Below are 17,321 nucleotides of genomic sequence, written 5' to 3' on the forward strand. Positions count from 1 at the left end.
CTGGTGCTCCGAGGTATATCATGTTGCAGTAGTCCAACCTTGCGAGTACCAGGCCCTGAACTAGGAGTTTCCTGGATAGTGGCGGGAGGAGAGGAAGAATCTTCCTGATGGAGCGCATTAGGCCAAAACAGGTCCCTGCTGTTTTGGTGGCTTGAGTCTTAAGTGATAGTTCGGGCTCTAGCCAGACCCCTAGGGTTTTGATTTCCTGTTTCGGGGTGGGGATTTCTCCGAAAACGTCTGGCCAGACCGAGGGAGGGATGGTGGACCACTGCTTGCCCAGAAGCATGACCTCAGTCTTGGACCCATTTAATTTGAGTGCTGACTCGCACATCCAGGTGTGTATATTTTTAAGGCAGTTTTGGAGAGTGTCCGGGTGTTTGTCCAACTGGGAGAGTGAGACGACTAGTTGGGTGTCGTCGGCATAGCTAACTATTTTAATCCCAAAGGGGATGACAACATCTTCAAGGGGGGCCATGTATACATTAAATAGGGTTGGACTTAATGAGGACCCCTGGGGGACTCCACTCGTAAGGGGGAGGGTGGCAGAGTGGAATTCGCCATCCCACACCTGGTACGATCGCCCTGAGAGGAAGGACTCTATCCACTTAAGCGCTGAGTTTGCAATCCCTGCAGCAGCTAGCCGATGGAGAAGGACACGATGGTTAACTGTGTCGAAGGCTGCGCTTAGGTCCAGGAGGATCACTGCCACTGATCCTCCTGAATCCAGGATGCATCTCGCCTCCTCGATGACAGCGAGGAGGGCAGAGTCCGTCCCATGACCTGGGCGAAAACCCGTCTGGGACTGCCGTAGGATGTTATTGGCTTCCAGGTAGCGTGACAATTGGCCATTGACTAGTTTCTCAGCCATCTTACTGGTACCAGGGAGGAGAGAAATAGGTCTGTAGTTCGCCATGTCGGCAGGGTCGAGCTGGGATTTTTTAAGGAGTGCCTTGACAATTGCACATTTCCAGCTAGGGGGGACCGAGCCTTGAGAGAGTGATGTATTTATGAGCTCCGTGATTGTGGGAACTACGACTGGGGCAATGGTTTTAAGGAATCTGATCGGGACGGGGTCTAACGGGGATCCACTTTTCAATTTGGTTAAGGTGGATTCTACCTCGTCTCTGGTAACTGCTCTGAAGGAGGTGAGCTGAGGGAGCGTACTGTTTACTGCATAATCGGAGAGACCCTCGATATTCGGGTTGTCTTCCCTCTGTCCGGGGTTGTGTAGTGCAGGTGTTAATGGACAACACCACCGCCATGTGGTATTGCAACAAACAGGGTGGGGTGGGGTTGTGAACCCTATGTCAGGAGGCTTTGCGTCTCTGTACATGGCTGGAACATCAGGGCATCACCCTGGTGGTTTAACACCTGGCAGGCTCTCTGAACGCCAGGGCGGACGAACTCAGCCATCGGTGCATGATGTATCACGAGTGGCGTCTGACCTCGGACGTGGCGCAAGGTCTCTTTCAGCAGTGGGAAGAGCCTTGATTAGATCTATTCGCCACCGAAGAGAACGCGCAATGTCATCAGTTCTGCGCGTTGCAATTTCCAAGGCGGCACTCGCTCGGAGGCGCTTTTCGTCGCGAGTGGAGTTGCGGTCTGTTATACGCCTTTCCGACTATACCACTTCTGCCCAGAGTGCTGAAGACGATCAGGCGCGATCGGCCCCAAGTCATCCTTGTGGCTCCAGAATGGGCACAAATGTATTGGTATCCCGAGCTACTCAGTCTGTCAATTGATCCCCTGATTCGACTGCCTCTTCAGAGGACATTCTGTAGCCGCACCAGGGGACGGTCGTCCACCCGAACCTGTCCAGCCTCCACCTCCATGCGTGGAGATTGAGTGGCGACAGTTGATGCCATTTGACTTGCCTCCTGAAGTCTGTGATGTCATTCTGGCAGCCAGGCGTCCTTCCACAAAGACGGTATACGCCTGCAGGTGGAACAAATTTGTGGCATGGTGCACAGCAAAGGCTGTGGATCCCCTTTCCGCCCCTCTTTCTGAGGTATTCCTCTTTCTTCTTTCCCTGGACCACCAGGGCTCTGCTCTGGACACCATCAAGAGATATCTTTCAACTGTTTCAGCTTTCTTGAGGCTTCCTGATCAGCCTTCCCTTTTCAAGTTCCCTGTTGTAAATAGGTTCTTGAAAGGCATTACTCACATGTTTCCTCCTGTTCCCTTTGTAATGCCTCAGTGGAACTTGAACCTGGTGTTGACCTATCTGATGTGTGCTCCCTTTGAGCCACTTCATAACTGTCCTCTTCATCTTCTGACTCTAAAGACTGCTTTCCCGGTTGCCATCACCACTGCCAGAAGAGGGAGTGAGCTCCAGGCTCTTTCCTCTAAGCCTCCTTTCCTTTCTGTCCATCCAGACAAGGTTGTTCTCAGGACTCGTATTTCTTTTCTTCCTAAGGTGGTTACTGCCTTTCACATCGGGCAGTCCATTACCTTGCCCATCTTCTTTCCGGCTCCGCATCCCTCGAAAGAGGAAGAGAGGCTCCACCGTCAGAACCCAAAACGTGCGCTCTCCTTTTATCTGGACCGCACAAAACAGTTCCGGGTGGACGACCAACTCATCGTTGGCTACGTGGGCGCTAAGAAGGGGCGGGCAGTGCACAAGCGAACCATCTCTTGGTGGGTCGTTTTGTGCATTAAGGTCTGTTATTCTTTGGCCAAAAAGGATCCTCCTGTGGGGCTGCGAGCCCATTTCACTTGGGCCACTGCAGCTACTACTGCCTTGGGACTCCCTTTGCAGGACATTTGTCATGCAGCTACGTGGGCCTTGCAGCACACGTTTACCAAGAATTACTGCCTGGACAGCCAAGGCCGGAGAGATGGCTTCTTTGGCCGTTTCATTCCCCAGGACTTCCTGGTGTGACCTTGCTTTGCAGACCCACCACCGGGGTTGGTATTGCTGGGGTATCTATTCTAAGGTAAGGAATCTAACTAACGTGTTTCTTTCAGATGCACCTGTTACTTACCTTCGGTAACGATATATCTGTAAGAAAAATTAGTTCGTTAGATTCCTTACTGTCCCACCCATCCTCCCCGTTCTGTGAACCGATATGTAGGGTTAAGGACATCCCTTTCAGGGCCCTAGTTTCATGACACCAGTGTCGGTTTCTTGCACGGCTCTGCGTTCCTGGTGCAGAAAGCTATGTACAGAACTGACGTCAGCGCGCGAGGGCGTCATCTAAGTACTCCAGCGACGTAATCCCGGTAACACAAATTGAGGAATTCTAAAAGTTTTACTAGTTGAATTGATATTGAGCCCATGTCTAAATGCCAGCAGATTCTTGACACAGAACATCACCTTCAACCTTACCTTGCACCTCACTGGCTGCCCTTAAAGCCAGCTTGATGTTCCCTAATGCCCTCTGCCCCCAAAGCTCTCAGCACACTACCTCTGGATGTACGCAGCAAATTATGTGTGAAGGGCATTGTTACGCAATATACCACAGCCCTTGCTCCCCAGCTTCATCCGGTTGGATTTTGCCATTCTAGTTGTATTGTATGGCCACTGACTATATACTCTGCCTAGGGCTGTACATCGAGAGTCCACTGCACATGATCCAGTGTTGTGCACAATGGCCTCTAGGCACAAAGTGTGTCTTTCTCCCACACTCTGGAAGATCTGTCCCAGGGACTGCTGTGTACGGCCTTCATGGACAATTTCCAGAATGAATGTATCATATGTTTGTTTCGCTTTAATATTTTATTTGCTTATGGTGTATCTTTTCAGAATTTAGCATCCCATTTCAAAATGTTCTCTTAGGTATAAACATAATTTACCAAATACAGAACAGGCCTCTTTTGAGGAGAATCTTCATGCCAAGTGTGGTTTAATTTTCTTTAGCAGGTTTTGCTGGTGTGGAGAGCAGAAATGACTGTGATTTAAAATATGAAATGCTTCGTTTAAATGTCTCTAAATAATGTTTTTCTCCCAGAATGGAACTACATATAATGTGAAATGGAGAATTTGAGCTGAATATGCAATACTCCATAATACATAATGAATAGCAAACAACAAATTTACAGTATTAAATATTTTATAATTAAAAAGTTAATCTGTACTATTTGTATAAAAGCATTCTTATTTTAAGTACCTATCTCATTTATTTCGTATGGTAGGGGGTTGCGGTACAAGTGATTGGCCATGTTTAGTACTGGACTTAATACAAATGTGGAGGTTACTTCAAAAGTGTAAGTTACTTCAAAAGTGCAGTTTGTGAATACCAAAAAGTAGTAAACATACTCACAAGTATAAACTTACTCAAAAGTGTAAGTTTCTTTTGTGAATCTGGCCCACAGTCTTTGCCAAAGCTTTTTATATAAAGTTCTGGAAGGTCAGATTTATCTAATCTTCTAGCATATTTATATGGCCCTTCATTAAGGTCGGCTTCCAATAATTTCCTTGTTTACTCAATAGTTTCATTTGAATAATACTTCAAATAAACACGTTTTTAGATTGAAAAAAAGAACATTAAGGCCACTGTAGTGTTACTGTAGAAGTTCAAAGCAAAGCTCCAGCTCCTACAAGATAATTAGCCAGGTCTTTAGAGACAGAATGGTCCAATAACTCATTCCAGCCGTGATCCACTACCACTTTTTATAGTTTGTCTCTCCCAAAAATGTATATGTCAAGTCAAGTCAAGTCATAACATTTATATAGCGCACTACATACCCAGAGGGTTTCAAGGCGCTTAGGAAGGGGAAGAGGATTATTTGTCAAATATCCACGTTTTAAGCTGCTTTCTGAACGCTAGGTGATTCTGGGTGAGGCGAAGGTAAGCGGGGAGTGAGTTCCATGTTTTGGCAGCCAGGTATGAGAAGGATCTGCCTCCCATGGTGGTCTTGTTGATGCGAGGTACAGTGGCGAAGGCTTGGCTGGAAGAGCGAAGTTGGCGGGCGGGGGTGTAGAAGGACAGACGAGAGTTGAGGCAATCTGGTCCGATGTCGTAGAGTGATTTGTGTGCGTGGGTAAGCAGTCGGAAAGTAATCCTCTTATTGATGGGTAGCCAGTGGAGGTCTTTAAGGTGACCAGAGATGTGTTCGTTGCGTGGGATGTCTAATATGAGCCTGGCTGAGGCGTTTTGGATTCGTTGTAGTTTCTTCTGGAGTTTAGCGGTGGTACCTGCGTAGAGGGTGTTTCCGTAGTCCAGTCGGCTCGTGACTAGAGCGTGGGTGACTGTTTTCCTTGTTTCGGAGGGGATCCAGCGAAATGTTTTTCTGAGCATGCGAAGAATGTTAAAGCAGGAAGAGGATACGGCGCTGACTTGTCTGTTCATTGAGAGTGAAGAATCCAGGATGACGCCAAGGTTCCGTGCGTGGTCTGTCGGGATGGGTGCATTTCCGAGGGCTTCCGGCCACCAGGAGTCGTCCCATGCAGAGGGGGATTTACCTAAGATGAGAACTTCTGTTTTGTCTGAGTTCAGTTTCAGACGGCTTTGTTTCATCCATTCGGCGACTTCTTTCATTCCTTCGTGTAGGTTAGTTTTGGCGGTGCTGGGGTCCTTGGTGAGAGATAGGATCAGTTGAGTGTCATCCGCGTAAGAGATGATGTTGAGGTTGTGTTGGCGGGCTATGGCCGCGAGGGGGCTCATGTATACGTTGAAGAGGGTGGGACTGAGTGAGGATCCTTGTGGTACGCCGCAGATGATTTCAGAGGCCTCGGACTTGAATGGAGGAAGGCGGACTCTCTGGGTTCTTCCGGAGAGGAACGAGGTGATCCATTCCAGTGCCTTTCCTTGGATTCCGATGTTTCTGAGGCGTTGTAAAAGGGTGCTGTGGCAGACTGTGTCGAAGGCTGCAGAGAGGTCGAGGAGGATGAGGGCGACTGTGTCTCCATTGTCCAGTAGAGTTCGAATGTCGTCTGTTGCTGCGATGAGGGCGGTCTCAGTGCTGTGTTTGGCTCGGAAGCCAGATTGTGAGGGGTCGAGTGATTTGTTGGCTTCGAGGAAGGCGGCGAGTTGGTTGTTGACAGCTTTCTCGATGACTTTGGCCGGGAATGGAAGAAGCGAGATGGGGCGGTAGTTTTTGAGTTCGGTGGGGTCTGCTGTTGGTTTTTTCAGAAGGGCGGTGAGTTCAGCGTGTTTCCAGTCTTCTGGGAAGGTAGCGGAGTTGAAGGAGCAGTTGATGACGTCTCGGAGGTGCGGAGCTATGACGGAGTCTGCTTTGTTGAAGATGTGGTGAGGGCATGGGTCTGTGGGGGATCCAGAGTGGATGGAATTCATCAGGCGGATGGTGTCCTCAGTGGAGATTGGGTTCCAGGCGTTAAGGGTGTTAACGGGGGGAAGATGGTCAGCTGATGGTAGGGTGGGTTGGCTTCCGGGTTGGTTGTCAAAGCTGTTGTGGATGTCAGCAATCTTGTTGTGGAAAAAAGAGGCTAAGGAATCGCAGAGGGTTTGAGAGGGGGTGATGTCGTTGGAGTTGGCCGAGGGGTTGGAAAATTCCTTGACGATGTTGAAAAGTTCCTTGCTGTTGTGGGCGTTGTTGTCAAGTCGATCTTTGAATGCTGTTTTCTTGGCTTTTCGGATCAGTTGGTGGTGAGTACGGATGGCGCTTTTGAAGGCGTCCTTGTTGCTGGTGGATGGGTCTTTTTTCCAGGCCTTTTCAAGGGAGCGGCACAGTTTTTTGGACTTCTTGAGGTCGTCGTTGAACCATGAGGCCTTCTTGATGCCAAGTTTGTGTTGACGTTTTTTCAGTGGTGCTAAGGTGTCGGCGGTGTTGGATAACCAAAGGGTGAGGTTGGAGGCGGCTTCGTTGGCGTTAGAAGAGAGGGCTGGGGAGGTTAGAAGGAGCGATGTGGAGATCTGATCTGTGGTGATTTTGTTCCAGTTTCTTTGTAGAGTTGGTTGGAGGTGGATGATGGGTTTCGGCTTGTTGTAGGTGAAGTGAACGCAGCTGTGGTCGAAGATGGAGAAAAGGGCTACACTCCATAGAATAAAACTGTGTTATTCAAAATAGCAAATACCATCTAACTTTAATCAAGACATTAGTTTGTTTTAAATAGTGCAAACTTGAACCTAGAAGGGTATCAGAGCACTTTACAAATGGTTCAGTAAGTAGAAAACAGGACAACCAAGTAATATGTGTGCATGTTTCTGTTTGTGATAGTGGAGGGGAAGTTTTACAACCTGTACACATCTGCAAAGTTCTACAATTAAGAATATAAACAATTTTAAAATGTTTATTTTAGAGAAGGTAGGACGACATACCCTTCTCAGAGGGGTGTCAGGTGTTCAGTCAATAAATGTTCAATGAATTGAAGGACTTTTGATTGTAGCACTGAGTTTCCAAACAGTCTCACATAAATGTTGTCAGGTGAAATCTTTGTACTCTTGTAGTTCAGCCATTTTGTTCATTTAGCTATACAATGTTTTCTGTCAATATAATCTCTAGTCATTTTGAAATTATATACTTTTCCCAGCACTAACTGAGGTCGACTGCACTTGTAGTGTAATACGAACTATTTCTATAACACTTGATGCAATGTGAAGTTGACATGTGAGCTGTATTTTTTAAAGTAGTGTGTATTATGAACCCTATGTAGGATGTGTGCAAGTTACATAATATCCATTCTTACTTTTGAGGAATTGTCCTACATCTTGATGCTCAACAGATGATCTTCTTCCTTCTTTTAAAGCACGATATTTAGTTGCCTTCAGGAGCATGGACACGACTCCTCTTCGTCCTATGTTTTTATCTGTTGGGTTCCAGACACCTGAGAGACATGGAAAAGGAGGGCTATCTGTCAGAAAATTTAATATTCAGCATTCCCAATGTCCACTGTATGCCTTGTAAAATCTGGGTGCAATCGCAGATGGTGAAAGAACGGCTTCCCTCTTCCATCCAATGTGTTGTTCTCGGACAGAGGTGGATCGTCAATAAGGCGTTTTTCGAAAACATCTGGGCTGCTTGGATGTGTGCAGATGCAGAGACCAGCATATGCACCATGGTGTGATCACATCATTAAGGTGCATGAATTCCTACAAGTCATGCGGGAGGCACAGATGGTTTGAAAGCAAGAATGTTAGAAGATAATTTCAAGCACAGATATAGTGAAATTTGCTCCAATTGTGTGTTAAAACAAAATTATGGGAATCTGAGCAGTAAAATTCGAAGATGGCAGTTGAAGCAGACAGAGAAGTTGTCACCTGAAATAAGCACAAGGATTGCTCCCTGAGAGCTGATGAGCACAATTGTGGAATTAGAGTAGCGAATCAATAGTTATGATTCGAGTTTTAGCCCGGTGGAAGAGAAAGAAAAAAGGTAGTCGCCCCATTGATCAGCATTGGGATCACCTCAGATTGTCTACATCTACTCAAGAGATGCAGATTGTGGATGATTTGTAGACTATAGATGCACGTCTTGCATCATTCAGCAGGAAGGTCCATCGATCCTTCAGCATATTAATGTTAAGAGAATGAAGAAGCTCAGAAAAAATAACTACACCTTGATTAATAGTGACAGTGAATCAAACAGAGCATGCAGATCCTGAGGTGGCAGAAGCTGTGCAGTTCAATTTGTCCAGGAGACCTACTATTGGAGCAGAGGCTATATATGTACCAAATATTGTACATAAAGGTAGATTCTACAATTAAAGTATATGCATGAGCAAATCTTGATAAAATACTTTCAAGCACATCATGGCCCCCTGACGAAACAAGATGATTATTCTGAAACATTGCCTACTATTGAGCAACAGGCAGGTCTCTACTCAGATGTTGCTTATGATTTGATGCAGCCTGTGTGATTGACAGGGTGGAATGATGGTAGCTTACAAGAATGGCATGGCTCTGCATACGTTTGAAGGGAAAAAGGTCTTTGATCCTAAGTTGATTAAGACGGCGTTCGAAAAACAGGAATAAACCACACCAAACCTTGTACACACTGCTCTAAAGAAAGAACTGTTTCCCAAGAGATTCCTTAGATAGCCATTGTAGAAAAGAGTATATTACTTATGATCTCATCAGATTTATTGTAGTCATTGGACTGGATATACTGGAATATTTTGACTCTGTAAAACTGCTCAGCACTTGCCAGTGCATACCTCTGATGCATAAACCTGGTGAAAGATTGGCTCAAGATAATTACCATGTTTACAATTGCAAAACAAGCTACTGTAATATGGTGCAGGAAGAGCAACAGTGGGATAAAAGTTCAATGTTACACGTGGGCTGAAGTTTACAATTATACCACCCCCTAGAGCAACTTTAAAGGCTTGACTACAAGCCTGCCACTGCAATCCTGAACAGCTGTAAAAAGGCTGTAGCAAACACGTATATAAGGAAAACCGTTTTGGACATGTTTGAAAGCCTACTTTATATATTATGTATGTTACCTATAAGTAGTGCCTTGAAATCCACAAGATCTGGCTGCATCATGTATAAAAGTAAGACATGTCTGATATTTAAATAGGAATGTTCCTTCAGTGGCAAGTTACCACAGCCATCCTTGACTGCGTAGGCTGTGGCAATCATTTCCCTATGGTACAAGGCTACTTCTGAATAATAGTCCAATTTTCTTGAGTTGGGTTAGGAAAAAACTCCAGAAATTAGCCACACATGTTTTAATTCATTGGTACACATAGATTTTTGTTTATATATGCTGTTCAGTCTTTTTATTCTCTGGTGTCATTAATAACTTTTTGATAAGGTGTGAAATACCTTTCCTGTGAAAGATAAACAGGCTAGTACGGGTCAAACCAGCTGGCTACCGATAGCCTAAAGGAGATACATTTCAAGAGAAGGGCATCTTGGAAGAAGAACCAGCAGACCAAATGGGACCATGAACTGTGCTGGAAGACCTGAATGAAGAAAGTGGTTGAGCCTGCCTCCTACTGCTGTCTGTAACTTGGTCCCCTGAAAGCTATCCGTAGCAGCCTGGGAGTGTTATCATTGCCGAAGAGGGACATATCTAGTATGTGAAGAAATTCAGACTCTTCGATGTAGCTTTAAGGATGCAGGAAGAAGAAAAATCTGTTTCACCGAAGTTCTGTGGCTGAAGTCTCTCTCCCCGTGTGCGCTCAAGCAAACCATTCTGTGCATTTTCTCAAGTTTTTTTAAATGTCTTCATCGCTCCATTGTCGTAAGTGTCCTACAAGCTGGAAGCTGACTGATCATTCCAGTTTGAAGAGTATAAATCCACAGACCCTCAATGAATCTCCTTCCTCAGTCAGATACTTTACAGTATCTGGACACCCTTATAACATAGGATCTTACATAATTTATGAAATAGGTCCCTCTGAAGGAATTGACAGCATGGGCATGTGCATAATCTGTTGGGCCTGCTTCCTGGTCCCTTCTAATTCCCTATGGCCTCAGTTGGAGTAATGTCTGCTCCTCTGAAAAGCCAGAGGTAATATTATTTCCTCTACAATTTCATTTCTACCAGTGGATTCTTGGCTTGTGGAATTACCACTGTAAACTAAATTCACATATGTTGTGGCATGAATCTCCACAAGTCACGTGGTTTTTCGTTGTGTCTGTTTTTTCAGGGCCATGCATACCTACCGCAAAACGTTGCTGGAACAGGTCCAGGAAGTAGAAACCAAGGCAAAAGTGATGGGGAAATCTGTGCTGCGTGATGCGAACGGAAAGAGGTATGTGTCACGTGTACCCCTAATGAAATGTATATTAAGGATTTTACTCAAATATGCATGCACACATGATCCTGTGTTAATATTGGAAGCTTCCCCTTGCTTTTTGGAGCGTGCAGACTGTCGATACGAAATTCATTCTGAACTGGCGCTCTACAAATGCAACTATTACCCTGCTGAGTGGTATTCCACAAAATGCCAAGTTAAGTGAAAGTGACCTACAGTGACATTTATGTTGCCCTGCTCTCACCACCGCGGGTGACTGGTGGCTGAACACTGCGATTTCTGATGATTTGCTTGGAATGCTCTTTTTCAAATGCCATAAATTGCCAGAACACACATAGGTGTTGTAGTTTTGGTCTGTCAGTGTTTTTAAATGTACTGTACTTTATAGTTGAACCTGTCCGGCTCCTGCACTTTGTAGAGCATGTTTTCATATCATTAGGTTTCGTATCATTAGGTTTTGTATATGGTGGCTTTCAAGTGAGAATTTTCCTTTTGTTTCATATTGTTTTGTTTTTTACTATAATTTTTTCCATCTGTATTCTCCCATGCAGATCTGCTTCATTTCCACCACGCTCACATGGAGCTGATGTAAGAAATGCACCCCCTCCACCCCCTCCCCACTTCCCCCCTTCTCTGGCCTCCCACACGCACCCCTAGTTTCCTCTCTTTCTGCACACCTGCCCAGGTGCTCTGGGTGGTCCGTCTGTGACGTAGATACGGGTGGAGTGCCTCACCGACTAGAGGATGTTGTGTGTTGTCTTGTGCTGTGGCCTCCAGAGTGCTTCCATGACATCACTTCCTTTCTTGGCACCTTGTCTACCTTCCACTTGCTCAGACCTGTGCATGTCCTTTGAGAAGCTGGGGAGGGTGAGTGTGGGTGGAGTGCAGTGCTGGGGTCTTACTCCAGATGTGTTGTAAACCGTGTTTGTGTTTTCCTTTTGTTGTAAATCCGAGCCATACTCTGGCCGTGTCCGCTCTGATCTTATTTCATATGTCTCTGGTCGCACCCGCCGGACCCATGCAGCCTCCTCGGATGTGCCTGTGAACCCCGGAACTGTATCATTAGTTGATTACAATCGGTGCTGATGGGCGTCGCAAAGTAATGCAAGGAAAGATGATGGGTGCATTTAACCAGCGGCGGCTTCTCTGCTAAGGCGAAGGAGTGTCGCCCCACTCCCCTCAGAGCAGTTCAAAATGGAAAAATAAAATGCTAAAGCAATGTTGTTATCATTTTATTAATCCGTACTGGCTCTGTAGGTGCAGAGCGGGTATGGGGATGGGCTATCCGGAGCAGGGGAGGAGTGGTGGGCACTCTCTTCATGTGCATGACGGTTTGGCTGGCTGTCGTGGGCCGGCGAAACTGTCATGCGTACTTAGAATGTTCTCCACCCAACTGTGTTGCACAGCCTGTGTGGAGAGCATGCACATGCTCCCAGCCCCTGTCTGAGTGCCGAACCACAGTGCCGAACCACGGCGCTCAGACCAATCACAAGGCAGCTGTCATGCTGGTGACAGCAGCGTCGTGATTGGCTAGGGCAGTCTGGAAGCATGTGTGCCTCCTGCTTCGTCGTAAGAAGGAAGGAAGGAAGAAGATGCCGCGGCAGCAGTACCCAAGTAAATGCAATTTATTTTTTCATTCCAAGTCTCGCACCCCCGTTCGGTAACAGCCGGCACTGCATTTACATGGTCGGGGAGTGAAAGATAAAAAAACAGGAATGAGCGGCCCCTTTCACACATGGCCACGGTGCCACTGCACCTGTTGCACGTATGATAGCTAGATCCTTGGGTTGAGGTGCTGGCTGGTTCTACTTCTGATCATGCAGTCACCTCAGCTGATTATAAAACAGGATTTGTGTGCGTTCACAAGTAAACACAGCTGCCTGCTGTGTGCCCCGCCCCCGTGCAGCCATGCCGTGAGATGGGTCCTCGTGTGGGATCAGTGGCTGTCACCGGATAAAAAGAGAGATTTTTGTTTGTAAAGAAATACAAGTTCCAGTTGCTTACAGCATGGCGGTGCTCGAAGGCATAAGATGCACAAAGGCCTCTAATTTCGACAAAAGCCTGTAAAGACCTGTAATTACACGGCAGGGGTGGGCAACACACACCGTCTTCACGTGCCGACGCGTTTCGGAAGATCGGCGGCACAATGTGTCTGTGCTGACAGTCTTTGAAGCCGAGCTGACGGGAGCCGCTTTTCTAAAGGATGAAAGGGCGCGGGCTTGCCTTGTGTATCTTTTCTCTGTCTGTGCACCGGGGACATTATACGACAGGGTTAATGTTAGTCTTTTTTAGTTGCACAAACCAAACACAGCTACAAGATGTGATCCTCGCCCGGTTTTGTTTGTTGGCTGAAAAGTGCATTTCCTTTTCTTTCTCTGTGGATTGTTGGCGGGTGGGTGGATTGGGGCCAAGGTAGGCATGTATTAATATAAGGCAAAAGTAAGTGTTTTTAGACGCAAATTATTATAGCACTAGACACAATTAAGCCCAAGGAACATAATTTGAACTTTTATACATATGTTTTCCTATTATGCACTGACTACACCCAGAAAACGGCCTTCAAAACGCCAAGTATATATTTAAATAATATTACATGCTTTCTTTTATTTCCTGTGTTAAAAAAAAAAGTGAATTGTTCGCTATGGTAATCAACAATCCACCCTGCAAGTTCCGGATTGGTAACTCGGATAGTCTTTCGTTTAAGTGCTACTTAGTGACTTTCAAACTTGGTGTTTTTTTTCATTTTCAGTAAGAGGAGCTGCGCAGCTCGTCTCCTCCCTGAGCATTTCTTTCTCTTTCGTGTTTCCTCAACCCCTGAATGCTGATACGTATCACTCCCCAATTCAAGAGCTCTGACCCTGCCGGTGACCAGTGGGCTGACATGAGGACCTAGCTACTCAATAGCCCCGAGAGTGAATAAAGGGGGCAGTAATGGAGATCCGACTTAAAACACTCCCTGGGCAACCCAATGCGGCTCGCTTTCCCACTCCAAAGAGGCCAGAGCACAGCGAGGAGCTCATGTATACCCCTCCACAATAGACGCCTTATAACACGTAGCGCGCCTTATGGGCAAAACATGATTTATCAAAAATATCTTGGTGAATATAAAATGATTTATAGAACGATTAGTAGCCCAATCATAACATCTATATATTTTTAAAACATCATTGTTATATTTTTCTTTGTTTGTGCGAGGCGTGGATTTGGTGTAAAGACTGTGTGCGGAGTGGCAAAAGCGAATGGTGGACTCCATTTTGGATTCCACATGTCTGAGGAGGGTTAGAGTCATGGCGGTGCAGCGTCAGGGCCTCTTCTCACAGAAGCTTGCCGCCATGTAGGGCTCAATTCCTAAATAACGAAGTGGGGGGACTCACCAAATTAGGCAGAATGGGTGTGACATCAGCGCATGTGAGATCACAGGAAATGACATCACTGCATGTGAGATCGCAAGAAGTGACATCGATGTGACATCACAGCCCATGATCTCATAGGAAATGGCTTTAGGTCTTAAGACCTCACATCTGTTTAGCAGGTCTATCATGAGTGCATTTGAGCGCATTATAATATTTAACAAATTAAGAACATTTTTGATTGCAGTTGTGCCAAAATATTGACGGAGCCCAGAAGCCAAATCTGAGTCTCAAATTATAATTTATTTTTTAAACCTTGTCACAAAGAAATTGTCAACAAGGAGAAATATGGCAGTAAAATCTGTTCTGCATAATTGGTTGCAATATCTGTATTTTAAAATATTTTATGGGGTTAAGGCACCTGCTGCAGAGATTGTTGCCTGCCACTGCCAGCTAAATCTTAGGGAATAATAATAATGGTAAAATAACTCTGGAGGATAGCGTATTTACTGGAGAGTTCTGTGTCTTGCCTAGTCCTAGTTTTGAATCAAAGTAGCATATAGGGTTAATATGTCTCCTGCAAAGCATATCATGTAACCCCCATATGACAGATTTTTATTTTATGTAAGTGGGTTACTGCTTTTAAGGCAAAGATCCTTTTATTACTTGTAGTTAAAAGTTGTGATCCTTTTAATATAACACAGTGATGTATGAAGGACATGTGGCTCCAACACCTTGTAACCCTCACTATCGTATGTAACACATCCTTTATATTGATATAAACACATATGATTTATTGTCAATGTATAATCTGTACACTAGATGTAAAGTGCTCTGACACTCTGCATTGAGTACTACACATTCCAATGCAGGATGTCAGAGGGCTGTACATCAAACATACACAAATATCAATTTAAATACTACTATTTTGTTTTATTTCTTTTATAGCGCTTTAGCACTGCTGTAGTGATAAAGCGTTATAAAAGAAAAAAACAAAATAGTGATATTTAAATTGCTATTTCGGTAAATACTGGAGCGAACAAAACGTTTGACATTCTTACAGTGCATGCATATATATCTCTTATATACAGGGACTGAACAAAGTCCAATGCATTTCTCTCTTAAGTACCTGTGAAGTGGTAAGATGTGAGCCTTTGTTTCCCCCTCCAATGCATCTAGTTGTGAGGCTCCCAATAGTTTCCAGCCAGGACACTCCAACAAAAAGAGGCCTAATGGCCTCTTAACTTCGGCCTTTGTTATGGGACCAGCTTGCATCTGATAAGCCCCTTCACCCCTGCATGTTGTTGCTCTGAACAAATGCAGACAACATGAAAGTTTTCCTGTGTCGGAAAATGACACCGGGACAAGTTCAGCATATTTCTGTGACTCCGGGGGAACGTAGCACTCTGCTGAAAGCAGCCAGCTTTGCAGCACGGTAGACAGCGTCTAATGTCTTAAAATAGTGGGTAGGCGCCATGCTTCGAGCCCTGCCGCCATGCCTCTATCAGACCCCTCTCATCTCCCCCTCTCCTCTTCCTGCTTGATCTGCATCAACAAGCAGGGCAGACGTAGCGCAGGTGGTGCCCAGTGCCAATCTTTCCTTGGTGCCCCCACCCACCTTGACCTCCTTCTCCATGTATTTTCTCACTACCACCCCCTAACAGTGCCCCTCATCTTTCTATAGCCCCTCTCTCACATGCATTTAATTTGTTTTATGGTGCTATTCATACCAATGTAGGGTGCCCCTGCAGTTCATTCAGAGCTGAGGAATTATATGTGTGTAAATTAGTCTATAGAAAATGTTACATAAAACAGTGAGGATTACAAGGTGTAGGAATCGCATGTCCTCCATACTAGCAGGCAGTATATTTTAAGAGTGTTTGGTCTGGAGAAGCACAAACTCAGGATTTAAAACGTACCTCAGTGGTTTGGGTAGGCTTTACTAATAAAAATGTAGTTGTACCTAAACAAACCCTTTATAAAAACATTAGGATATTGAAAAACTGGGGAAAAAATCATAACATTCTAACCTATGCCATGCAGCTAGCATGCAGCTCTTTGATGACAGTTCATAGGTCACTGCGTTATATTAGGATTGTAGCGTATGAACTTCAAGTAACAAAAGGATTTCTGGGACAAAAGCAGTAACCCACTGAGCTATCCAAACGAAATACAGTTTTGTGATCTGCATGGTATATGTTCTTTGCATCAGGCATATTAAACCTCTGAGCTACTTCATGATGAGTCAAAACTCCCACTAGACAAAACTCCTATCACTCTCTCCAGCAGGAACATTAATCACCAGCGTTATCTTGACATCTGTATTGATACCTGAATACTGTTGGGCATACAAGTAACTATGCATCAGCTTCTTTTAAACTCATGTTAGTTCTAAAAACAGCACCCACAAGGTCAGTGCTAAGTGCAGCTGCACTGGCCGCACAGCCCTAAGTCCTGCCCGGTCTACAAGAGAAATAGCCTGCTCTCTGTGCCCAATAAAAATCAGCACCTGGGCTGGCTCGAACGAGCCAAGTAGAGCGACCCGTTTCAATGACCCGGAGCTGATCATGCAGTGGCCGTGCAGTGTTTGCTGAGAGGAGCTCCCCAGGATTTGAATTTCGCAAGAGAGCTGATTGGTCAGCCATGTCGATAAATATTGGCCAGCTTTACCTTCTGTTGAGGAGGAATGAGTTCCGATAACAGAGTCTGCTTAATTGATGCCCTCCTACAAGAGAACGACCAAGCCCAAGACTAAGAAGTGCTGACGGAGTTGTCTTGCAAGCAGGAGTTCTGTGCTTTCCTCAGGAAGATGATTCGGGCTGCATCATGCAGAGAACAGCATGCCTGAAAGAAGAAATTTGTCGACCCAATTATCTAGGGACCTGTAGGAGCTGTCTTGTCGTCTGCAATGCTCCATGTCGCCCATCTTCTGTGCAAGATGCGATGCTAACAAGACCTGTCTGCCATGCTCGGGCCAGAGTAAGAATTGTCTACATGATGATTGGTGAGCCTCTTTGCCCCTGACTGTGCTACAGGAAAACCTGTGTGAGCCCCTTGTTGCTTAGAAAAACCTTAAGGTCCTGAGAAAGCCATATATGTAATTCGACGAGTCTGTGGTGGTTCATGAACTGTTGACCAGATGGAAATCTGTGAAGCAGTTCCTGTGATGTCAGCACTTTAACCCCTACTTTCTTGTCTCTGCCATGGTCTTGACTACCATAGTATCCGTTGCTGGATCTATGGACCCCTCTGACCATGAGAAAATCCAACCGCCGCTGGCAGTTTAAATAATAAAAAGGCCTTTAAATGCCCTGTGTCTTTTACAGGGATTCAGGATAATGTGCACCAGACCTACCTTTTCT

General features: G+C 45.4%; 1 protein-coding gene across 1 annotated transcript in view; it reads left to right on the forward strand.

Moving 5' to 3' along the window:
• The window catches only part of ATP8A2 (ATPase phospholipid transporting 8A2), a 2,134,099-nt gene that overhangs the window by 2,055,730 nt on the left and 61,048 nt on the right, over positions 1 to 17,321 (forward strand). The window contains exon 35 of the mRNA XM_086935178.1: positions 10,502 to 10,606. Within this exon, the coding sequence (XP_086791304.1) occupies positions 10,502 to 10,606 (105 nt within the window). The remainder of the gene's footprint in view (positions 1 to 10,501; positions 10,607 to 17,321) is intronic.

The sequence above is a fragment of the Lissotriton vulgaris genome, chromosome 8 (assembly GCF_964263255.1).
Source record: "Lissotriton vulgaris chromosome 8, aLisVul1.2, whole genome shotgun sequence".
NCBI lineage: Eukaryota > Metazoa > Chordata > Amphibia > Caudata > Salamandridae > Lissotriton > Lissotriton vulgaris.